General features: G+C 38.6%; 1 protein-coding gene across 4 annotated transcripts in view; it reads right to left on the reverse strand.

Moving 5' to 3' along the window:
- The window catches only part of nectin1b (nectin cell adhesion molecule 1b), a 381,414-nt gene that overhangs the window by 245,723 nt on the left and 109,152 nt on the right, over positions 1–26,539 (reverse strand). For all 4 annotated transcript variants that reach the window (XM_049483657.1, XM_049483659.1, XM_049483660.1 and 1 more), the window contains exons 2-3: positions 9,343–9,714; positions 3,422–3,721 (exon numbers count right to left, since the gene is read on the reverse strand). In XM_049483657.1, the coding sequence (XP_049339614.1) occupies positions 3,422–3,721; positions 9,343–9,714 (672 nt within the window). The remainder of the gene's footprint in view (positions 1–3,421; positions 3,722–9,342; positions 9,715–26,539) is intronic.

Consider the following 26,539-nt stretch of genomic DNA (forward strand, 5'->3'; position numbering starts at 1 on the left):
CTTGGACCTGGAGGGCTAATGCCTCTAGAAATGTCCTTGAAGACACCTAGTTTCCAGACCACCACACCGTAGATAGTCGTAGATATATTCAAAAGAACTGTTGCTATTTAAAAACAATGCAGGTGGAAGTTGCACAAGTCAGAATGTTATAAGCACAAAGCTCCACCTGCACGCATATCACACTTGCAGCGCTGCTTTGTAGCTTTGCTTAATATTTAATATAAGATTTTTGTTCAATAATAGGTCTATGCTTCTTCAGTGTTGCAATGTTAATAAACATCATTCTGAACAGGTTTCGCTCATTCAAACAAATATCTGGTTTAAATTGGACTCATAACAACGGTTTATGGGGTGGGGCAAGTTCGGGCTCATGCAGAACGTTCCTGGGCTCTGGCCAGGTAAGGCTTCATTTTTTGCAATGGGTATCGTGGCGCAACTTGTACAGGGTGTAAGGTAGGGCCCTAACTTTCCAAAACAGCTCAATTTGAAATCATTGACCTGAGTGATTGACATAAAGTACATTCGCCCATTCCCACTGCAGCAGTTTAGCCACACCCACTCGAATAGACTGAACTCAAATAGAAGCAGTGCAAGACTGCAGACAAGACTGTATATACTGTATGTGTATACATATAGTAGCAAAAACATAAACAACCAGACGAAAAAAATATATATTACTAGGAGTGTTCCAAGTAATTTTGCGGCAACAACTTTTTTTAAATTTTGTTTTACATTTTTCCAACAACTTTCCACTGCTCTGTTTATGTTTAACATATATATATATATATATATATATATATATACATATATATATATATATATATATATATATATATATATATATATATGTGTATATATATATACACATATATATATATATATATATTTTTTTTTTGCGTGGCTCACACAGTAAGTTTATTGAACGCACTGTGCATTGTCGTCCACAGCACGTCTTATCTCTGCTCCCGTGTAAACAACCCGTGATCAGACTGGCGATGCGGACAGGAGAGAAAATTAAAGTTTGCAACATTGTGCACTATTTATATGTACGTACACAATGTGGACAAATGTTTTGGGGACGTCTACATTGTAAATTCATAGGTTTTATTAAGATAATTTCTATTATTTCAGTAAATATGTTACAGTGGCTTTGTAGATTGCAGTAAATGCTCATGAGGACTGGCCCTGCTGCTCTGTTGCTTTGTTTTAAATGGTCAGGCATGCAGTATTATCAGGACTGTAAATATACTCTGAAGACTGGGGGTAATTGCTAGCTGACCACACACGCTCTTCGCCAAGCAAACGGATTGATGCGTCACCGAGAACCAGGCGAGGAGAGTGACCTCCGCCATCCTTCCTCCTAATGAACACAATAAGGTGCACTCATATATTTACACATGCTTAAATATATAAATAAATATATATATATATACTAGCATATGCATGTGACCTTCAGAGGTTACAATGGCACAGTGGGCTATAAATTCTTGGCGAGCAGCTTCCTCCTACGTGTATGCAAATCAGTTCTGTACATAATAACACGTGCCCGGCGGAACCTCGGAGCAGAATGGCCGGATTTCCTATTCGCCGCCGCCGCGGTGCTGCAGCTGACAGAATGCACTATATAAACAGCAGCTACAGCGCTAACAGCTGGGACTGGACAATAACGGGCCTCTTCCTGCAGCTGGGGGTTAAGAGTAGACTGGACTGCCGAAGAGGCTGAAATTGTACCCTTGGGGGCACGGGCATGTTTATCCCCATTTTTATCAACTGAGACGTGGAAGATGTCCAACAGAACCGCTTATATGTGGACAACGTTTCGTTGTCAGTAGGAACAAAACTTTCACAAACTGAAACTTTTCTACTTTTCTTTTTTTTTTTTTAAGTTTACTCTTATAGTTTTAAACTGTCTATAAGTTTCAAACCTCCAATTATTAACCCATAAAGCAGATACTGACTGATATAAACTCTATTTTCGGTTTGATTTCTGGCAGAAATCACATAAGATTATCAGTTATATCAGTTGATTGTGTCTCATTTTTTTTTAGTTTTAGACAAATGTCTTACATTCAAACACTGTCTCAGTCCACATCCTAAATTGGTTACAGCTACTGGATTTGTACCTGTTTTTTTAAATACGTCTCAGACCACTTCTTGAGGTGGTTTAAGCGATGGGATTTGGATATGGTATAAATGAATCTCAGACCACCTCCTAAAGTGGTTTAAGGGATCAAATTTGTATCTGTTTTTTAAAAGCGTCTCAAACTACAACAACCTGAAGTGGTTTGAGTGATTGGATTTGTATCTGATATAAATGCATCTCAGACCACCTCCTGAAGTGGTTTAAGCAATGGGATTTGTATCTGGTATAAACATCTCTCAGACAACCTCTTAAGGTGATTTAAGCGATCAAATTTGGATTTGTTTTAAATGCGTCTCAGATCACCTTCTGAAGTGGTTTGAGTGATCAGATTTGGATCTGGTATAAATGCGTCTCAGATCACCTCCTGAAGTGGTTTGATTTGGATCTGTTTTAAATGCGTCTGAGACCACCTCCTAAAGTGATTTGAGTGATCAGATTTGGATCTGGTATAAATGCGTCTCAGATCACCTCCTGAAGTGGTTTGATTTGGATCTGTTTTAAATGCGTCTCAGACCACCTCCTAAAGTGATTTGAGTGATCAGATTTGGATCTGGTATAAATGCGTCTCAGATCAGATCCTGAAGTGATTTTAAAAATCGGATTTGGATCTGGTATAAAGGTGTCTTAGACCACCCCTTGAGGTGATTTAAGTGGTCGGATTTGGATCTGGTATAAATGCGTCTTAGATCACCTCCTGAAGTGGTTTGAGTGATCAGATTTGGATCTGTTTAAAATTTTTTATCTGCATCTGTTGAGTTATGGAGCCTTTACATCATTTTTTTACATTTTTCTTTTAAAAAATAGTTTAAATTAGTTGTGGCTTTATGTCAGTAAAAAAATCTCTTTTTATTACTTGTCTTTCGAAGTGAAGGATATACAGATTTGACAGCATGATGTTTGTAAGAATAGTTGCAACACAGCAGTCAGTATAGGATCATTTTCCAGCTAAAAAATCCATTTTGTGCTTTTTTATGTTTTATTATACTTTATTTTTGCCCTTTAACCATATAGTATCTATGCTTTTATGATAGTTAGCTGTTGTAGCCTCTGGTGATGTGTGGAATGTGCATTCACCACATGGGAAACTGCGGTTCAATTCCCAGTTTGGGTAACTGTGCTGCCCAACACCAATTAGAGCCACCAAAAAGACCACTGATGCTGCAGTGCCACATCTTTAATTATGATTAATCCTGTGTAAGATAAATGCCATGAATTTAACCATGCATTATCATGAACTCATTTAGAAATAAGCCAGTGAAGGCGGACAGTTCTACTCACACTGGACGTTGAGGACGACGCTGTCGGTGAAGCGCTCGGTGTGGTACGTGACGATGCAGGTGAGCTTCTGCCGGTGGGTTTCACGGCTGGGGACCACCACGTAGTTGCTGCGTACGGTCACTGTGCCGTTGGGGTTGCGGGTCTCCTGGAAGGTGGGCTCGCCCTTCAGTTTAGTGTCCCATTTGATGACACTGGGAGGCTTCCCATTGGCTGAAAGGCAGGTGGCCACCGTCATCTTGCGCTTCTGGCCCCGGGCGATGATGGTGGGCGTGGTGAGGGTCATCCGGGTGACAGGACGAGCTGGTGAGAAGAAGAAAGTATAATATGAGTGTACATTTTTGATACAATGTATACAAACGTATACAAAAGTATTGGGACACCTGCATATTTGAATTTTTTTTTTATTCATTGGTTAGGATGTTGGATCAATGATCACCAAACACCTTATCCTCACCCTAGCAACACCATATCAACCACCTGAGAGGCTACAGAAATTGCTTAGCAACACTATAGCAACCACTAATTAGTACTTAGTAACAACATTATAACAACAGTATATGTAAACGCAAACGTTTTGGGACACCTGCTTATTCATTTAGTATTTAAATCAAGGGTATTAACTAAGAGGTTATTCAGTTTTTGTTGGAGTAACTGTTTCTACTGTCCAGACTTTCTATTAGATTTTAGATTAGCATAGTTGTAAAGATTTGATTGCATTCAGCAAACAACAGTTGCTAGTTTTTGAGCTTATCCTTTAAAAAGTGGAGCTGGGTAACATATATATATATATATATATATATATATATATACATATATATATATATATATATATATATGTATATATATATATATATTTTTTTTTTTTTTGCAATAATATTGTGAACAATATGATGTAGCACACCCCTAACTAAAATGTTCAGTTACAGGCCAATAAAATGAATTTAAAGCTGGATATACTGTGTGTGTTTTTTACTCATATGAAGCTAATATCTGAAGGACTCCACCTTGCCCATGACTTTGCCTCTAGCTGTGATCCCTGACATTTAAAATGAACGCATCTGATTGGACGCCTGAGAAAAACTGGGAAGGGAAAATAAAATAAATACATAAAAAACATTCAGTCAAGCAGGCAAACTACCCTCCACAGATCTCACTGCTGAAAAATAAGCACATCATGACTGGCTCAAACTGGTCAAACTGGTTAAGATGGTTTACTTTTGACTAGTAGAGATACTGAACAGTTTTTTTTTTTTTAGTGTGATGGTTTAGCTGGTCTTTAAGTATGACCAAACTGAAGCCAAGCTAAAAAAAACATCATCACAGCTTTATCCAGCATGACTAAACTGGTTGACTAGCATGACCAACATACAAGTTGGTAAAAATGTATGACCATAAAGACATGTACGGACACACTGATCAACCAGCATAACTTTTATGAGGATCATGACCCACTTAGTAGTCCATCATGGACAAGCTGGTTGAATTGGCAAGCATGACAGGCAAGAAGAAGCTGGTTGACCACCATTACCATGACCATGCCACACAAAGAGTACAACTGAGCTTGTCAAACAGCATAACCAGAATGACCAGGCCTAGATCTTGACCAGTACAAGGCAATGGCTTAGCTGCTCTACAAGCCCCTAACAAGACCCTGGTCCAAGCTGGTCCAAACAGGTAACCATCATTAACCATGACCATCATGTCCAAGCTTCTCGTCAGCAAAATCAGGAAGACCAAGCAAGCAGTCCAACTAGTGTGACCAGAATGACCAAGCTGCTTGACTTACATGACTAGAAAGAATAAGCTGCTTGACCATCATGACCAGTAAAACCAGAATGACCAAGTAAACCTCTAGACCACTGTTGGGTATGTTTGTGTTGGAGATTTTGAGTTGTGTTTGATGGTAATCATCCTGGCCAAGATAAACAACCATTATGACCAAGGTTGGCTCCAATGGTCGACCAGTATTGCACCACAAGACCACAACATACAAGATCACAACATACATTATGGTGTTTAGGAGCTGATCAACCATTTAGATTACCAGTATACAGATTCTGCTGGTATTTTCAGCTGAGCTGATTCAGTGTAAACGCATTAGCGAAGAAGCTCTAAAAGCCTGTTGTTTGTCTGAGTGCCCAATGTCGTCCAATCAGATTTCTCTGTGAGCTGGCAATTATAAAAGAACAAGCCGTGGCATCAAAGTGGAGATGGTCGTCTGTAGGAGTGTGTGTCAGCAGTGCTGATAGAGGCGTGAGGATGGTTTTGTGCCATCGGTTGATAGGACATGAAGAGGCCTCTCTGAACATCGCAGGGCTTCTTATCTCCATTCAGGGTTCCTGGAACTCGTCAAGGCCTCCGTTCCCTCAGAGGGGAAACACAGAGTGCCATAAAACACGGGACGGGCAACTGACGAGCGGCGCTGGCAGCGAGAGCCTACTCGAGCCGAGTGCTTCCTTTAGCCGGGCTTAATGAAAAACACACCAACACTTCAGCCCTAATTACATCTCCAATCACTGTCTGTATACAATCAGATACTCTCTTACCCTCTTTTTCTCTCTTTTTTCTCTCTCTTTCTCTCTCTTTCTGGCTGCATTCCATTTCTGTACTGCATAGTAAACTTGCCACTGCAATTTAGGTTCCAGATGAGGTGCTCTTTTAAATGTGTTTAGCATTCTGTCCATTGTGTCTGCTCTTAAAAAAAGAGAGCGATTCTAAGTATGTATTGTGGATATATTGTGGTTGAGTATCTTTCTCGAGATGTGTGCTCTCTAATTATTAGGAACGGCCTGTACTAAATACAGGGGCACCTCAAAAACATTGAAAAATCGTTGAAAAGTTACGTTATTTCCATCATTCAGTTCAAAATGTGAAAATCTTATATATTATATAGATACATTACATCACAGAGTGATCTATTTTAAAGGTTTACTTCTTTTTTGTTGATAAGTATGGCTTACAGCCAATGAAAACCCAAAAATCAGTGTCTCAGAAAATTAGAATATTATATCAAACCAATTGGTACTTTTGAAAGAGTGGGGAGTGTGCCAAATCCTGCTGGAAAATGAAATCCGCATCTGACTGAAATCCGCACAGCACTGATTTTAGACTTGATAGAACACAGTGGATCAACACCAGCAGTTGACATGTCTCTCCAAACCATCACTGATTGTGATGTGAAACTTCACACTAGACCTCAAGCAGCTCGGACTGTGTGTCTCTCCACTCTTCCTCCAGACTCTGCTCCCTTGATTCCCAAATGAAATGTAAAATGTACTGATGATCAGTGATGGTTTGAAGGGACATGTCATCTGTTGGTGTTGGTCCACTGTGTTAAATCAAGTCTAAAGCCTACAGTGCTTCCCTCTGCTGACAACTTTTGTAGAGATGCGGATTTCATTTTCCAGCAGGATTTGGCACACTAAAATCATCAATCAAAATCAAATCAAATCAAAATCAAAATCATCAATCATCAACAGTAAAAGAAATAAATGCTTAAAATAGAACACTCTGTGTGTAATACATCTGTATAAGCCTATGTGAGTTTTTAATGATATTCCGTTTTTTTAGATGCATCTGTGTTTACAGTATTGTACTAGATTTTTGAACATTGCTGTAAGGATTGGTTGCATTCAGAATTAGCATGACCATAAGATTAGAAGCTTAATGCTTGAGGCTTATTACCCATACAGTATGGGTTTTTTTATTACATGTCCGGTATTGGGTTAGGAATGGCGCAATGATTTCTATTTAATTTCATTGTATCTGCTTAATACAGTTCTATTCTTTTGGCAGTACCTGTACCTCAACATTTTTAAGCTAGTTTATTATTCTATTAGTACTCTGCCTTATTGCCTTTTGTTGTGTCCACAAACATTTGGACATACAGTACAGTGTATTGCATGTAGCAGCTTTATTGTTTTATTGATTTGCACTGCAGCTTATTTATGTGTAAATGAATTGGAGGCGTGAAAGGCCGAGTGGTAATGCGTGTGCAGGTACGAGCGGCCGTGTGTAAATGCATTACACACGCGTGTACCAGCCGGAAAGGGCACGGAGAGGTGAGGCAGCGTCCTATGTTGGAGCGAGGGGCGATCGATACACCTCAGCGCAGTAAACTTCTGATCCGAGCACATTACAAACAACCCCGAGACGATTCAAGGACGAGCCGGACTCTCAGAATCATGAATAAAATAATAAAACGTCAAAAATAACATCCAGATATACTCGGCTGTGTTCACACTGCACTCGCATGGTCTGCTGAAGTTCACACCATAGACGGGCTTCTGTGGCACTGTGTTGCTTTCATTAGATTCGGTCGGCTTCACACCGGAGTGGGTCTAGATTGTACATGTAGGTGTTCATTGATTGGTCAGGAAAGTGGCAGAGAGAACACAAGCTGCAACATACTTTCATGTTTGTCTCTAAAGCGATGTTTATACAGCAGGTCTAATTCTGGTCAAGTCTAGTTTTTGGTCAAATGTGATACAAAGGTGTTATTACTTTGGCAGTAAGAACAGCAAAACACACTTCCAGTTTCATTTTCAGGAACTTTAAGATGTGGAAGTGATCTGAAACAAAAATGATACATGGTAATATGACTCGGTCTTAACAGTCAGATTGATAAACTGGTTAATGGTGAGAACCATGGTGAGAACCAAACCAAACTAAGCTTAACCAAACCAAACCATTCCACACCATGAACCAAACCAAAGCTATCCACATCATAAACCAAACCAAACCAAATTAAGCTTAACCAAAAAAAAACAAAAAAACAACAACAAACAATCTACACCATGAACCAAACCCAACCAAACTAAGATTAATCAAAAAAAAAAAAAAAAAAAAAAAACAATCCACACCATGCACCAAACAAAAGCTATCCACACCATGAACCAAACCAAACCAAACCCAACCAAACTAAGATTAATAATAAAAAATAACAATCCATACCATGCAACAAACAAAAGCTATCCACACAATGAACCAAACCAAACCCAAACAAACTAAGATTAATCAAACCAAACCATTCCACACCATGAACCAAACCAAGGCTATCCACATCATAAACCAAACCAAACCAAATTAAGCTAAACCAAAAAAAAAAACACTCCATACCATGAACCAAACCAAACCCAACCAAACTAAGATTAATAATAAAAAAACAATCCACACCATGCACCACACAAAAGCTATCCACACCCTGAACCAAACTAAACCAAACTAAGCTCAACCAAACCAAACCTATCCTTATCATAAACTAAACCAAACTAAGCTCAACCAAACCAATTCACATCATGAACCAAAGCAAATCAAACCAAACTAAGTTTACCCAAACAAAATCAAAGCAATCCACACCATGAACCAAACCAAACCAAATTAAGCTCAACGCTTTTAACCAAACCAAACCTATCCACACTTTTAACCCAACCCAATAGATCTGATTCAATACAAATTAAGGATGGGAATCACATGACATCTCATGAAACAATATTATCACAATATGTTTCCTGCAATAATGATGATATCATTTTTTTTGTTCACCACATGGAGTAATGAAGCAGGAACTTAAGTAAATCAAATTGTGGGGTGAGTCTTAGAGAACTTAGCACCTGTGTTTCAATAGAAATATTCATATCCAAAACAATACAATATGAACCCAAATCCATTGTGGGGTGAGTCTTAGAGAACTTAGCACCTGTGTTTCAATAGAAATATTCATATCCAAAACAATACAATATGAACCCAAATCCAATTCAATTCCATTAAATGCAAACCCAAACCCACACACAACTTAACCCAACAAATCCAATCCAATCCAATACAAACCAAGTGGAGAACATGTACACGCTTAATAACGGATACAAACTAGAGTAAAGCCACTTTCGGCATGACATGCCCTATGGGTAAAGTTCTCTTACCGTAGACGGTGAGGTTGACGGTGTTCTCCCTGTTTCCGGCGGGGAATGTGGTGTATTCGCAGATGTACGCCGCCTCATCAGAGAGCCGCAGACTGTTGAAGACGATGGTGGTGTCCTCCAGCGATGGCGTCCGCTGGCGTACGGCCGGGTGCTTGAAGCTCACGCGGTCCTTAAACGGCGGCAGCACCGACACACCCAGTGCCGGGTTGGCGATGGCTACGTTTTGCTTGGTGCCATTGAAGAATTTCTGCCAGGTGACCTGAGAGATCTTCACTGGGGGCTTACTGTTCATGAACTGGCAGCGGAGCTCCACCATGGAGCCCACGAAGCCGGACTTCACCAGGTCCATCTGTACCGACTGTCCGTTCACCACTGCAGGAGAGAGAGAGAGAGATAGAGTTATATAATTGTACAATAGAGAACAATGTGTACATAAACTTTAGTCCAAATATTAATGAACACCCCTTCCAACAAATCCACCATTCACCCATTGCTTTGCACAGGTGCAAAAGCAAATACACACGCCGCTTCTCTAGTCCTTGTACAACAAAAGTATTGCCAATAGAATAGAACTATTCTATTCTGGAGTAGATAAACAAATACAAACTTCTTGGCTCCATATAGGAGCCCAGCACTAAGCTGTGGAGCAAATCAAATCTTCACAGCAATGCTAATTTAAATCAAACATCTAGTAGACAGTGTTTCCTGGAGAGTAGAGACAGTTTGTCCAATAAAAGCAGGATAAACCCTTTTTTTAACATCTTTGATTTCAGAAGTTTCAATACCTTGGTCCATATGGTGTGCATTGCTATATAAACATATTAAAAGTACATAAATACAGCAGTTTTCACAAGATTTGAATGATCCATCATGCTCTGATATTAATTATGCATGTTATGTGACCAATACTGTAGTGAATAATGTATAATCTGGAGTTTATTCCATATCCAAGACCAAAGAAGTTGCTATGTAATGTGAGTTAATAGACTTACATAATGTCCCAATTAAAGTGCCCACTTAAATCACTGCACTACAGCTCTGGAAAAAAGAGACCACTTAAAAATGAAGAGTTTCTTTGATTTTAAATCAAAACCTCTGGAATATAATCAAGAGGAAGATGGATGATCACAAGCCATCAAACCAAGCTGAACTGCTTGAGTTTTTGCACCAGGAGTAAAGGTATAAAGGTCTCCAAAAGCAGTGTGTAAGACTGGTGGAGGAGAACATGCCAAGATGCATGAAAGCTGTGATTAAAAAAACAGGGTTATTCCACCAAATATTGATTTCTGAACTCTTAAAACTTTATGAATATAAGCTTGTTTTCTTTACATTATTTGAGGCCTAAACGCCTAATCTTATTTTGTTAGTTCAGACATTTTCTCATTTTCTGCAAATAAATGCTCTAAATGACATTATTTTCTTGGGGGAATTTGGGAGAAATTTTGTCTGTAGTTTACATGATTAAAAAACAATGTTAATTTTACTCAAACATATAATTATAAATAGCAAAATCAGAGAAACTGATTCAGAAACTGACAACTCCAGAGCTGTATGTACTAATAAATGAGCTTTGTCTAAGCTAACAGTCTAGGTGGTGTTAACTTCACTCCTAATCTTAATGAATAAATATATATTATGTGTACATATATATATTTTTTTTTACGCAATGAGGCGTTTCCATTAAGATGCTAGATGCATGGCACATTTCCAATGAGGACCCCTTGGAGGCATGCCCACCCACTCAGACACCCACCCACTCACCCACCCACCATCCTCCATATAACTCTTTCCTAAAGAACACAACAACCCAACCCCCCCACTTATGTACAGCCCTCGCCAAACTTAATTACTTTTCAGCAGAGAAACAGAGCGGGTGCAGCCTGGAGCACCTATTAAACCAAACCAAGCTGCTCTCTGTGTAAGCGTGCCCACCACGAGGGCACTCACACACCACTACACTACAACAGCAGACAGTTTAGTGGATGGCTGGCGTCCAGCCATACACAGGCCCGCCCAGGGGAGGAGTCTTAAGGCATTAGGTCTTACTGTTTTAGCTGTTGTTTTTAATCATGGAACATAATTAATTAGTCTGTATTAACAGAGGCATGGGCACCTACTGCGATTTTGAATGAATACAGGTCTGTATATTTAAAGCATATATGGTCCTATATGGGGTCTCTGTTGGTGCAATTATATAAAGTCGACAAGTGGTTTTCCTTGAGTATGTTAAACCTAGGGCTGGGCCATCAAACCAAGCTGAATCGCTAGATTTTTTGCACCAGGAGTGGCATAAAATTATCCAAAAGCAGTGTGTAAGACTGGTGGAGGAGAACAGGCCAAGATGCATGAAAACTGAGATTACAAACCAGGGTTATTCCACCAAATATTGATTTCTGAACTCTTAAAGCTTTATGAATATGAACTTGTTTTCTTTGCATTATTTGAGGTCTGAAAGCTCTGCATCTTTTTCTGTTTTTTTCAGCCATATCTCAAAAACCCTGTTTGTTTGTTTTTTGTTTTAGGAGTGGGCGATATTGCAAAAATAAAAAACAAAAAATCTTAATTTTCTTAAATATATGAGCGATTTTCTATTACAATTAAGGTTTTTAGTTCTTACATAGTTCTTTATTTGTAAAAAAATATTTCAATTTTTAAAATGGTTTACATTTGCATTTAATTAAAAAACACACTTTTTTTTACGAATAATAATCAGCCTCCTTCAAACATATGTGCCCTTTTTTTATGAAACATGGTGCAAAAAGATCTCTCTACAGGTTTCTGACAGAGGCAAATGTATATCTACTGAGATTCCCTCTGGCAACTTCTATATGTAAATATGTACAATCTCGATTATCCCATTTTGAAAATCGTATTAAAACAGTAATTCGAAAAATCGAATTACATTGATTAACTCCCTACTCTAGCTGAACCATTAAAATAAATCAGGTTTGTATTTAAAACCATTTATTTACTAAAGAATTACTTTTTAAAATAGTGAAGGATGGTCGCTAAAAAAAAACAGTTAAAATTATGGATTACAAAAAATCCTTATTTGGACAAAAAAGACAAAAAAAAAAAAAACTAACTAAATAAAATTCCATAAAAAGTAATAGTTTGGACAATATGGGTCAATTTGACATGACAACAGGTAAATATCTAAGTCATTAAATAAATTAAATCAATTAAAAATCATCAGAATCCAAGTAAACAGACAGTTTATAGAAAATAGAATAGAATAGACAGAGGCAACACTTTCTAATTTTTTTAAACAAAAAAATAAAAAATGTGTTAATTACAAAGAATCCATACTTTTAACAGACCTTTTATGAGAGCAATACAATTAGGAAAAATCCAATAATCATGTCAGAATCTAATCATGTTGAGGGATCTAAAAGCTTTAGAGACCCAGAATGTGGGGTGTGGATGTGGGATTGTCTTCACAGCCTTCAGATAAATCAACGGGTTCTTTACTGATAACCCTGAATGTAAGACCCGCCCACATTCAGTCCCACACTGTCCCGCCTCCTGTAGAGCACTGTGGGCTTTTGTCTGATCGATGGCCTTCAACCCCTCACAACCCCACACACCCAGCCCCCCTGCTTCCTTACCTCCCCTTCCGTTTACTCTGATCTGTCCTCCGCCCATCCTCCCTCGCTCCATAACTCCCTCGCTCCAATCAAAACACACCCTTTTATCCCATTGTGTTTTATTATCACTCCCTCACTCAGCGCCTACTTAAATCTTAGTGCTGGTCATCTTGGTATAAGGAAGCACTGCTAGTTATTAGTGCACAAAAAAAAGAAAAAAAAAACAGTTTTTCACAGGTTTTCATATATTACCATAAAATACTGTATTTTTTTTGTTGTTTTTGAACTGTGAACATTTGTTAAATAAATTAGCCATTGTTTGTTATGAATTATTAATATTTTTTTATTGGTGCATTTCTAATCATATTAGGGATTATACTGGGTATTATTGCTTTCCAGTAAAAAATAAGTACTTCCATTTCTTTTGATTTTTAGTTTTCCACATAATTTAAACACACAAACTTTAATTTTTTTCTGTCAAAATATATTGATGAATCGATCAATAGAAATTCTCCAGAATTACCTGAAATAAACTCTTTTATACATTGATTTCAATTGAAAGTTAAGAAGATTTTATCTCAGGCCTGTAAAGTTGCTGTTTTGGAGATGCATGTTTTTTTTTTTTAATTGGACAGCAACAATGATACACACTATCATATTATAAATTTTGCAATATATTAATATATATTTGCAATATAAGGGGCCATATCTTTGACTACCATAGTGTTGCTACCATAGTGTTATGGGTCTTTGGAAGCTTTCCAGATCAGGGAATTGAACCCACAACCTTGTTATTAATGACCCGGTGCTCTAACTGCTAAGCCACTAGTGGAACTACTTTGATTTAAAATTTGAATTAGCAGTACTATGAGGAATTTGCCTGCCAAGCCTTTCTGTCTGTCAATCATGTTGTTCCTAAGTGTAGCCCCGCCTTCTTACGATAAAGCAGAATAACCTTGGGGGAAAAAGAAAAATCAGGCAATATCAGCAATATCAGAGTACATTTTTGGAATTACTGATTGTATCCAGCAACAACACAAGTGTTAGTGATGTCAAATGTCATATTGGATGATCACCCTACCTCATCCTCAACTCATCCCATGTAAAAGTATTGGATGGAGCGCCATCATTCCAGAGAACACAGTTCCACTACTCCACAGATCAATGCAGGGGGCTTTACACCCCTCTAGTCTAGGTTATGTTCCGCACTGAACTCTATGTTGAGTGAGTTTCTAAGTGAGTGTGTGTGTGTGTGTGTGTGTGTGTGTGTTTGGTGGACAGATGTGTCTCAGTGGACTGTGGCTGGTGTTGTCTTTAACAGATCTTGGTTATCTTAAAAAGCCCAGGCTAGATTTTTCTTCTGTCACTGCACTGTGCCCTCAGGTGCCATTCAACTGGACTAGCATCTTGGACACACTCACACACACACACACACACACATCCCCATAAACCCCGTAACACTCTCTCCGGTGAGTACAGAGGTAATTATGGGATGTGTAGAGGCTCAGTATGTCAGAGGATATGAGTTCCGCACTAATTCACTCCACTCGTAAACTCAATGTTCAGAACTGCCATTAATAACAGCACACAAACACATACACATATTACTGCTGTCATAACAACAGACCATGTGACCTACACATGAACTTTACATTGTCGCTGTCCAATAAAAAACAAGCACGTACATTTTTGTCCATTTTTAGTTTACTACATAATTTCAACAGAAAAACGTACTCTTACACCGTGTCAAAATATATTTAACAATGGGCCAAAAGAAGTTCAGATTAAACCCCGCCCATTTGCACATATATTGCATCACTGATTGTAGAAAGTAGCCAATCAAGAGTCAGCACCCTGTTCTCATGTTTAGCAGATGATGATTTGAAAGAACAGAAGAACAGAGTAAAAACAAACATGACTATATATTTAATGTAAAACCACGTATATCTAAAATAACAAATGAAAGAAAAAACGCAAAGGAAAAACGCAAAGGAAAATATGAAAGCCCATTTCTGCCACTTCTAGAACATATATATATTTTTTAAAATACTAAGCCTAGATTTTTAAAATGGTTTTCCATAGGAAAAAGAAGGAAAATCTATGTAAAATGTTTTTATTTCAGGTGATTTTTAATTGGTCGATTCATCACAAAACTCTTGCAAAACGTAAAGAACACTGGTCAGATTCACTTTATGGCAAAAAAGTGAAAAACTGCAAAAAAAAATTCTCCTGACAAGAAAATAAGCTGCAGAAGAAATCAAATTCTCTAGTTTTGAATTTGTTGATTCTGTGATGTCATAAAAAGCAACATGGTTACATAAATCTGCATATTTATAGCATATAAGCAGTGTTTCAGCTTATACTAAAAATAATTAAAAACGAATTTATGTATAATAAACTGTTACATTCTGAGAGATAAAGAAACAATGGGATATGTTCATGTATAAGTGTGGAATGTATGGGAGTGACCTGTTTTAATACTCCTCTACCTTCAACCCAATGAACATTTGGGTATTTCTCAGGTGTTATCACATGAAACTAGTATATAAGTATAATGTTCTGGGTTTAATTAAAAAAAGATGTACTACTGTACTATTTCTATTGGCTCACTGAAATTTTTGCACAGCCCGAAGGGCAGCTGGAATTTGGAAATTTAGAAAATTTAGAAAGAGAAATGTCAAACAACATTTGGTGTAAATGTGTATAAATGAAATATGAAGAGAGAGAGAGTTTTTCCAATATTCACGTCTAAAGGAAACAGCAGAGCGGATTTGGATCGACCTCCCTGTGGTGTTTGCTTACTTTTAGCCATTTTAAGAAAAAGAGAAAGCAGAGAAAGTGGTTAAGGAACAGGCCTTCAGGGCAACTTCAATCATATCGGTCTCAAGCAGGGTGTAAATGATGAGCGTTGAGTCAGAGTGGTGTCAGAGGATCAAAAAAATAAAATAAAAAAATCCCTGGATTTATGGAACGACTGAGAGTAAATTAAATGGAAGATGCTGCAGATGAGTATGAAGCTGATGTGTCCCGGCTGGCAGGGTGAAATGCGTTCTGATGCATGTAGTTCAGCTGCAGAAACTGTCAGGAGGTGAAACATCACTTTCTATTTGAGATTTTTTTTAAATAAAGTTAAAAAAGCAGAGCAATCATGGCCTTGAGTGTAGAACAGACCTGTCCTGATAAATAAAAAAAAAAAGATTTATGTTTGATGGACAATATATTGTTCTATAAAGAACTGCAACAATTGTATGTCACAATAATGCAACTACAACTTTATGAAGAGCATTTACTTTCTGATTAATAATAGCTTACAAGGTAACACTTTTAATATATATGTTTTTCCAACTCATACTGCCTGTCAAAAGCAATAACTTATGATGGCAGCAGCATGTGGACGAGCATTGTCCTGTTAGAATAGTGCTTTGGAGTGTGTGTTCAGAAAGGATAGCTTGTACAAACCTCTCAATAGCTTGATTTATGATGCCAGATCACTTTTAGTCTTTATAACAGACATTGTGACAGCTTAAAGTGACATTTATGAGGTCCTGCTAGTGACCAGTAACCCTACCTTTTTTTGAATGTTTTGAAAATAGAGACACAGATACTATGCTATGGTCAGCGACTGCAAATTCATCAAATTTATCACATGACTCCATTAGGAACCTCTACAACTCTACAACAATGCTGAGACATGTGTAAGATTTGGGTGTATTTTTTTTAAAAATCCCACTTTCATTCACGCTTTCTCTTTATCTCCTCCTCCTGTGGTTTCAGCCCCGCCCCCATCCAGCAGGAAAATCTGTAACTGATGTTCCCTTCCCGTATTCCAGAGCACTGGATAGGCGGGCAAGGGGGGGGTGTCGACCCTTTTTGACGAAATGAAACCCAGCACATCAACTCTCGTTTCCTCGGGCCGGCGTTGGACGAGATATTTTCAAAGCCGGGTCCTGGCTGCCACTGGCAGCTGCGAGCGGCGGAGTGACGGGTTGATTGGCTAATTGAGTTTGACAGTGTGAGAGCTGGAGAGAGTCTACCTCGGGGAACACCTGTGTCCTTGTCTAACTCGGGCCGGCCCGCTATTCCAGCCCGTTACGGCTCGTGTTAGCAACTGTGACCGACACGGACATCTGGAGAAGAGGCAACAAAGCTCGCAATATCCAACATAACCATCCGCGTCGGATCAAGGCGAGAGTGGCGTAAAATATATGAGAATATTGCATTCTGGGGCACGTGCCCACTCAATGTATTATTCAGTAATAATGTGTAGTGAGACACAAATCAATATAGCAGAAACAAAAAGATGCTAGACCTGTTGAATTAGAACAGTTTATGTTTTGAATGATATATCGTCACAGAAATAATTGCGATTATTGATTACATAATGATAATATGATAGTATGATTATGCGGTTACAATTACATTTAAAGAGCAGTAAAAAAAAACTGTTTTTAAATTGTAATGTTAATTTAACAGTTAACATACCAACTCATTCACTTTAATAGGCTGTTATTTCTAATTTACCTCAATGAGTAATAAAGAGGTCAGCAAATTGTTTTAGGTTATGCACATTTATTGCACAATAAGCTGAAAAAAAGTATTTTAACAGATTAAGAAGGTGCTTTATATTTTTTATTCAATATATGATGTAATAACATAACTATTTAATGATTAATAGTGTACAAATCGATTTAAAGTTCATATTTAAGGCACTAGTTGTACTAGACACAGAAGTACAACTGCATTATTAGTTCATAAACAGACAACAGCTAACAGAAAATGATCTAATCTGGATATTTTTGGTCCCTCTAGTTTCTAGATACCCACAGCTAAGCACGTCCCACTGGTTAGGAAAATATATGTTAGGACAGTATGTTTGCTACTATCTTCAAATACTGCATGGAATGTCTTTACGTGTTTATTTCTCTAGGGAAAGTTTTGTCATTTTTAGCCCAGACTCTGATAACAGTGTAAAAATAGAAACATGTGGCTTGCCACTGATTTAAAGATATGGCCACCACTTATTTTCTAATTTGCAACATCTAGATCTGGATCTTATCAAGAACGTATAGGTTGATTTTTAAAGCTATATAACTTCCTTAACAGCTTTAGAAAGATTATGTAAACCCGCAAATGTGTAGCATTATACTAGAACATTTATATACAATTTTTTATAATAATAATTGTCATGTATAACAAACAGAAAATTGCAATACTATGAGATACTATGGGTGGTAAAAAAAAAAAAAAAAAAAAGAAGTAAGCCAGTTTATTTTCTCCTCACTTCAGTTCTTACACACACTGCAGCAAATCAACAGTAAGCCCCCTACACACAGCAGATCAGAGGAGGTATAATTAAACCCATGTAGACCCCCCAGTCTAAGCTCTGAGGGGCCCAAACCCTCAGAGACCCCACTGCTCTGAGGGGCTGGGGAGCCTCATGCGACACATCAGGTGAGAGACTGTAATTACAGTGTTCACACTGGAGCTCACTGTGCTGGAGGTGATGGGAGGACTGGGAGGTGCTAGAGAAGAGCTACCTTTATTCGACTGGAGACAAATATCCAATGAAAAACAAGTATCTCCATTTTCGCAGATTTTTAGTTTCCTCTATAATTTGAACAGACAAACTGTTCCACACACTGTTCTGAAATGTATTACATTTATTCCAAAATGACCTGAAATAACCTCTTTTTACTTTGACTTCCATTGAAAGTGAGGAAGGTTTTAGCACTCTCCTAAAAAATATATACTATTTTGGGGATAAATGTTTTTCATTGGACAGCAATGATATATTAGGTCTACACAATATTGGAAAAAAATGACATTGCAATACATTTTATTTTTGCGATATATTTTGCGATTTTTTCAAACACATCTCAGCAGAAATATATGCATGTGGTATATGCAGGATTAACCAATGAATAATATGGCAAATACAAGATTTGTCAAAAAACAAACTAATTAAAACACAAACCTTAATCTTTTACAGTTTTTTTTTTCATATTGTCAATTTTTTTTTCACAACTGCATAAACTAAATAGCCTAAATGTATTTTGTCTTACTTTTTTTTATAGAAAACAAAATTGTTTGGTATAAATGATTCAGTTCTTTCACCTCAATTCGGTGGCCAAATAAGCAATGCATCCTTAATATTGGGTAAATATAGTTACATGGTAGAATTGTTTTGTTATTTATTTAAAAAGAAACACGAAAAAATCCTTTTCAGTGAGGAAAACCTACATCATTATCCATCATTCTTTTTTTTTTGCACCGCTTTGTGGGGTAATAGTGTTCACCATAACCACACTTAAAAAAATCATACACAAGACACACCAGATTATAAGGCGCACTGGTGATTCTTGTAAAAATGAAAGGATTTTAAGTGCGCCTTATAGTGCGAAAAATATTTTGTGCTGCAAATACTTTTTACATCCTTAAGCCAACTGAGCAACTCAAGCAGTTTGTACCAAAAAGTATCATGTCTACCATTCATAAAAAAAAATAAAAAACAATTTAATAGGTTACAGTGATCTTGGTTTGAGCATATTGTCTATTTAAATCATATCTAATGCTCATAATCTCTCAATACTCAACATGATTCCAGTATCAGTGCATATCTCAATAAAAAAAAAAACATGCTTAAAGCTCCTACATCTTTTAATTTAATTCATTCATAATCTACAGTACCTGAACTGACTTCTGTGATGTTTCTACACCATCACCATTCCCTCTAGTCCTACCTTCTAGCAATAAATGGCTCAAAGGGATCATCAAAATTCAATGCCAGGTTCTCGACTTCCTCAAAAACAAGCAGTCATACAATCTCTTTTTTTTATGCTACAACCACATGTTAAAGCCATGCAGGGGTCAAACTAGCGAAGCACACTGAACTAAATCCAGAGGATCCTACAGAGTTTATCCAGAAGAGAAGATGCAGAAGATAAGCAGGACAGCAGTGCTGAAAGCTGGTCAGAGATCTGCCGGACGAGTGACTGTTAAACAGATCCGGGCGGTGAGATAAGAGAGAGAACAGAGAGTGAGACGTTGGGTCTGAGCTTTACGACTTCATCAAACAGCAGGCTGGGGTTCAGGTGGAGGTCGGCCATTATGAGGCTAATTACTAATCAACACAGGAGATCAGGAGCGAGGTGACGATGGAGATATCGAAGCGTAAAACTTCTGAGAGCCAGTGAGCTCAGCTGACCTTCAGCACTGCCTCTGGGCTGCAAATCGTCCTGCTCTCTGACTAACCGCCGGACGCCCACTCAGATCCGTCCATGCCAACCGGGTTCAGCAGCGGTTTCTTCTTCTATGGTGATCACACGAATCCTGCACTTTACCAGAACATGAGTCACATGAACATTTGAGGCAGAGGTGCCTCATTAGAGAAGGTCACCCTAAGTGAAAGCATTTCTGTTATTGATTAATCAATAAAAAGAAAGTAAACTCTATCACTTTTCTGTTAGCTGATCAATCAATTCATCCAGAAGCAGACCAGAAAAGAGGAATCCACCTCAAGGTTTCATTTTAACTGTTAATACTGGTCAAAATGTATATATAAATATAAAAATCTGGACCAAGTCGTTTAAAGGCGCTTTTGCCATGTGGGTCAGCCAGACGTGACCCTTCCTGTCCCAGTTTTCTCCAGCTTCTCCAAGTCGAGTCTTTTGAAGATGTAATGAACAGTACTCACTCTTCTATGGCTTAATATGTAATTTCTCTAAAGAAAATAATTTTAGTGATAACAGTTACAGTAATCAGAAATCTGTTTTTCTGTGCCTTTTTTATAGTTATTATGATGAAAGTGTGAATGTAAATGCTGCAATAAAGAGTGAAGTAACATGATCTATTCCAGCACTGCTTTACTGCAGACAAAGGTTTGTATATTGATATACATTTTTTTTTAATCCAAAACTTTTATTTTTGTAACCAGTTTATTTCATTTTAATTGCTACTTACTTGCTGTACACTGTTAAATAATGATTTTGCTAAAAATGACCCCTTTTTTTAAATAATATATGATTTTGTCAGTTTTTTACTAAAATAGTTTTACATTATACAATTTTTTACAATACTAAAATTACTTTTTTTAGATTTTTTATTTATTTATTTTTAGGCCTGGAATTTTACTGCATAATTTTGTACACTGGATTTTGGAAACGAAATGGGGTTGTTCTAAACCTTTTGACTGGTAGTATATACAGTTTTTCTATAATCTACAATTATACGATTAATTGATTAATTCCAGAGAACACCGTTCCACTGCTCCACAGCTCAATGCTGGGGGCTTTTTAACCCTTTTATGGCCATTGCCTGACATTAGACATGGTGCCAACAAGTTTGTGTTTTTAAGTGGCACCTCAGGGGAGTTGCTGCAGAGTTTTAAGTGTGTATGTGCTTAATTAAAACTATGCAACTCAACAAATATTTGATTACTTTATCAATATTATCAATATTACAGCTTCTACCTGGTCCTCAATGGAGTATGTTGTACAGAAGCACAGCTGAGGTGCCTCACCAGACGGCGATGTACCCCCAAGTGGCAGTGTGTGGGTATAAGCTGGAGTTAAAGCCTGGCTTTAGGAGAATCGTGTCAGCGGTATTATCTGCAGAGCCCCCTCTCTGCGTAATTACCACACTGGTGGCTAATGACAGATCCATTTCATCCATGTTGCCCGTGTTTGTTTCCCCGATGCCACCCCAGGCGAAGCCAACAAACCTTGAAAATGTCGAGCGCTGGGCTTCTGATTACCCACAATCCTCAACATCTGCCGCGGAGAGGGACGCTAGGCTAAGCAGGAGGTGTGATGTTACACAAGGCTCTTAAAACTGAAAACTCTGGCCTTGTTTTGCAAGACTGTAGTGATGATAAATGAAGCAATTTGGTCAAAAGAATGGGCCTTATTCACCCACTGTTCTGACAAAGACATTTCTTCATAAAACCTATTTACGCAATTTCCACAAACATTCTGACATTCACCAACGTTTTCTTATCTGAGGCTTGTCCAGTTTATGAGGACAATGGGATCCATTGAGATCACCATTAGGATGGTACTGGGGAATGAGATCTAACTTCATTATTTTTAATTCCACACAAAACAGTCAATGTAGGCCTGTCATCATAAGTCTAGTTATTTGAATGATTTATTGACCCAGTAATCTTTGAGCTCAATTGTCATTTTAAGACCATTTTACACTGCAAATATAATGCAATCAAAAATAATTAAATATTGGGACTGAAGAATTATAATGAAAGTTTAGAAAATTAACTATTAACAGTGTTTAAATATCTACATATTAAGTCTACATACTCAAATGTTTCAACAATGAAGTCAAAAATCATTATGGTCTTTATATTGTACAATGTGCTGATAATGCTGCACTCCATTTGAACTCAAAAGTCAGAATTTTATTATACTAAGTAAGAAATTCCAGCTGGAACACCCTCACAAACGTTTTTTTTTTGTACTAGGACAGTCAGGAGAGTCAAGAGTCCTAGAGTTCAGAATCCAATATGGCCACCTTGCACAGCAACAGTTTCAAAAGCAGTAGTTATTATATAGTTAATTTTAGCTATTATCATTTCTTTCCATTTATTTGTGTCTCATCAAATCAGTACTGTCTAACTTCTGTCTGTGGACAATAGGTCTGTAACAAAACTAACAAAATGTTATTTCACCTATTATATTTTATAAGAAATTATGATTTTTTATTATTATTATTATTTCTTAATTATCATTTGAATGCCAATGTCTTACATTTTAGAGGAATTAACAGTCTATCATGCTTTAAAAGGGTGTATTTGCATTATTATACTATTTTACTTATTGTACTATATCTGTTTATAATATAAATTAGATACAAATCGTCTTAGAATTGCAGTAATTTTGTGTGTCTACATTTTTTTTTCTGGAAACAACATATCTTCAAAATTAAAATATAAATAAAATTCAAATAGATATCATGACAGGCAAAATGGACATATTTGCATTTTGTCATTGTTATCCGTTGGTATCATTAACAGGGCTAACCTGGGCAGTGCTACAATGATAATCACACAAGTAATTTATTGCCAAACCAGTTGTTGTAAACTCTAAAGTCTTTAGCTAACTGCTAACTATCAACTTGAATGTGACGCCCCTACAAGCTCTGAAAAGTATCTGACTTAAGCATCCACATAAACTGAATGCAGCGCAAGTCAATATAAACAGTTACCTAAATTTCTCAGAGCACCATTTGTTAACGTAGTGGCAGCTAATCTGACTGGATCAAGATGCCGGAAAAAACATGGCAAACTAAGACAATGGTTTTCTGTAGTATTAGTGCTTTAACAAGACCTACAGACAGAAGTAGACGCAACCAATTTAGGCCAAATATGCTCAACGAGGCTTATTAGCAGCACTGCTAAAGCCTGTTATTGTTCTCAGTGGTGGAATCCATCAAAAAATGGCTTGAATGAGCAACTGGAGTAATAGAGGGAGAGACATTTAGACGGGGAGAGTTTGGAAGAGAGCGAGAGGGAGAGAGAGAGAGAGAGAGAGAGAGAGAGAGAGAGAGAGAGAGAGAGAATGAGTGTCCTGTGCTAGATAGCGGCTGCTTTGCTACACTTTCAGTGACCATCTTGATCCATTCCATATACAACATATGGGCAAAAATATCTATCGTATTTTTTGGACTATAAGGCGCACTTAAAATCCTTTAATTTTCCCCAAAACTGATAGTGTGCCTTATAATCCATTTATAATCCAGCATTATAAGTGAAGTTTCTCCAGCACCAAGGCTGGGTGTAGCAGCATTAGCCGCATTAACTTGATTAACTTCAGGTGCAGGTGCTAGCACTTTTGCCATTCAGAGGCGAGTATATTGGACTGCAGTCTGCGTGGTTGCCATGTTAAAACAAGTTAAGTGGGACGAACCACTAGCTAATAGGGCCCTGGATTATGAAAAGACTCCCTTCCACAGTCTATCGGGCTAATGCTGCTGCACCCAGCCTTAGTGCTAAAGAAACTTAACTGAAAATACACTAGAAAAATTGGAAATCTAAGCAGAAATCTATGTTTTAACACCCTGTTCACTTTAGGCTCCAAAGTGAATGAGGTCCACAAACATTTGGTCAAACAATATAATTTACAAACATGAGGCACATGGATATGAATGGGGTGCTTCCAAAAAAAAGCACACTCCACACATTGTTTGGGAGCTTTAGTCCAAGTGGCACTCCAAGTGGTTGCCAGGGTATAACACAGGGTTCACTTAAGGCTTCATGTGTAATGAGGTAGATGTTGTGTGTTCATTAGAAGGACTGTCCATGAAGGAAGCAATCCAACATTCCAAACAGAGCCTCCATTCTCTGGGAGCTGCAGCCCAAGTGGCACCTCTGGGGGTTGCCGAGGTACCACACAAGGTTCCCTTCAGACTTCGTAAAGGATGCTGTGCATTTATCATAAGGGGTGTTCACAAATCTTTGGACAAACAGTGTAGTTTACCAACGTGAGGCACGTGGATTTGAATGGGGTGCCTCGCAAAAGCACATTCCAAACAGAGCCACCATTCTCTGGGAGCTGCAGCCCAAGCGGCACCTCAGGGGGTTGCTGAGGTAGAACACAGGGTTCGCTTCAGGCTTCAGGGCTGCAGCAAAACTCATGGCACTCTGCCCACCTCATTAGAGAACCACAGCACGGCCTGTTTGGATACTCCAGCAAATACAAAAGGCCTGTGCACGGGTAATCTAATAGCGTAGCAGTCCTTCAGAGTAACGGGTGGGTAGAGGTGGAGGTGGTGGTGGTGGGGGAGAGGGGCGCTTCCCTTCAGCTGCAGCGCTAAATATGTTTATGTTCAAGAGAGCGCTGACACAGTGCCAACCGGTCTATCCACCGCATGTTGTGGACAGAGTCCGTTCAAATGGAGTATCATGTCACAGCACTGTATCAAATTAGCGAGAGAAATGGAGGCAGGAAAAAAGACGAACGAGGCACAGAAGACACCAGAACAATCGATAGCGAGACAGTAATGGCTCCTATAGTGGGCCGCCCACGCTGTCGTTCTCCCAGCATTGATAATAAGCAGCTAGAGCCACTCTCTGCTGTTCACAACCCTACAGTTCTAGTCTTTGTAGCTGTCTGGCTTTTATTAAGTGTCTCTGACCTGGCAAAAGTCATTGGCCAGCTGTATGTAACTTGATCATTAAGTGTTACCTCAAGGGATTGGTAGAGGTTTGGGAATGTGTGCTCATGGCAAGGCGACATTACATTATTTATTGAAGTCCAAACAAGACCTCATAGGAGATGGGACATTTCATTTCTGACACTGTGGGGCATTTAAATTTCCTTCATTTGTGCGTGACAATTTTTTTTTTCCTTGGAAGGCATTACCACACACAGTAGACAGCACAGTGGGTGGTAACAATGGTGACTAGTGGTGTCTGGCTAGAAATGTCCATGTGAACAGTCCAGCAACAAGAAGAAAAAAAGAAGAGATTACTAACTAAACCCTGGAGGACTGTCCACAAGTGGTGTGGTCCAATAATTCATGGTACTAATTGTTTTGGGCTGATGTTGTTTAGGGTCAATGTTTGGAGCAAACCCAAAGCCAATGAAGCCATGGACCCCAGTTGTCAACAAGTTACTATGTCCAGACTCTGCTGGTGGTTCAATACTGGTATGGGATGTGTTCTCAAGGCATGGGCTGACCAGTGCCTGCTTCATTTCTTTGTTGGTGACCATTTGAAGGCCTTTATAGACTTCAAGAACCCCCTCAATTATGGGATATTCCAGCAGGATAATGCTGGGTACCATGCCATTGGGTCGAAGTTGACTGGAGTTGGTTCAAGTAGAGTTGTGGAAAGTTCTGACTTTGAAATACTGTGGTCTAAATGTTCACCTAACATGAGCCCAATCAAACATTTATGGGATTTGGTTGAGAGGTCCAAAATCTCTCAAAACCATGGATCTTGGTGGCACGGTTTAACAGCCCTTCTGTTGTCTTCCACCCACGTCACGACTTTTTCAACCAAAAGATCGAACCACTGACAGATCGAAGAACTGATAACAATCAAAAAAGTGCACCAAATGTAACAAAATTCACAACTAATATTTAATTTTCAACTCTACAAATTTATGGCCCCCACAGTCCGGATTTGCCGATTGCCAGCTATCAGATCAGGGTTTAGTACGACGCCTCAAACCTCCCGCGCCTCCCTCCGCAAATATTTACATTCACTGGAACTCCATGCAGCAGATGGCCAGCACCACTGCTTCCTCCACTGCCCTCCTGCTCCACCCTTCCCAGCAAATTCCCAAGCCTCTCCCTGGTATTCCTCAGCGCACCATTCCAAAAAGACCATCATCCGCCATCTGCTTGGACCGAAGCTGGTGCACGAGCTCAGCACCGTCCGCCTGACGAGGTTACAAGCAGCGGACCTCCCGCCAAGCTCTTCCCCGACCGCTCACACAGCGCAGCTACAGAGCAATAAATAGTACAGCACCGCTTCAGGGTACAGCGTTATCAGTCCTGCTCGCAATAGAACACACGCTCCCGACCCCAACGCATGCGCCAGAACACGCCGCCATATGCCGACTCCCTCCGTCACAGCGGCGGGATGTGACCCCACG

This window comes from Astyanax mexicanus, chromosome 9, assembly GCF_023375975.1.
Source record: "Astyanax mexicanus isolate ESR-SI-001 chromosome 9, AstMex3_surface, whole genome shotgun sequence".
Lineage (NCBI taxonomy): Eukaryota > Metazoa > Chordata > Actinopteri > Characiformes > Acestrorhamphidae > Astyanax > Astyanax mexicanus.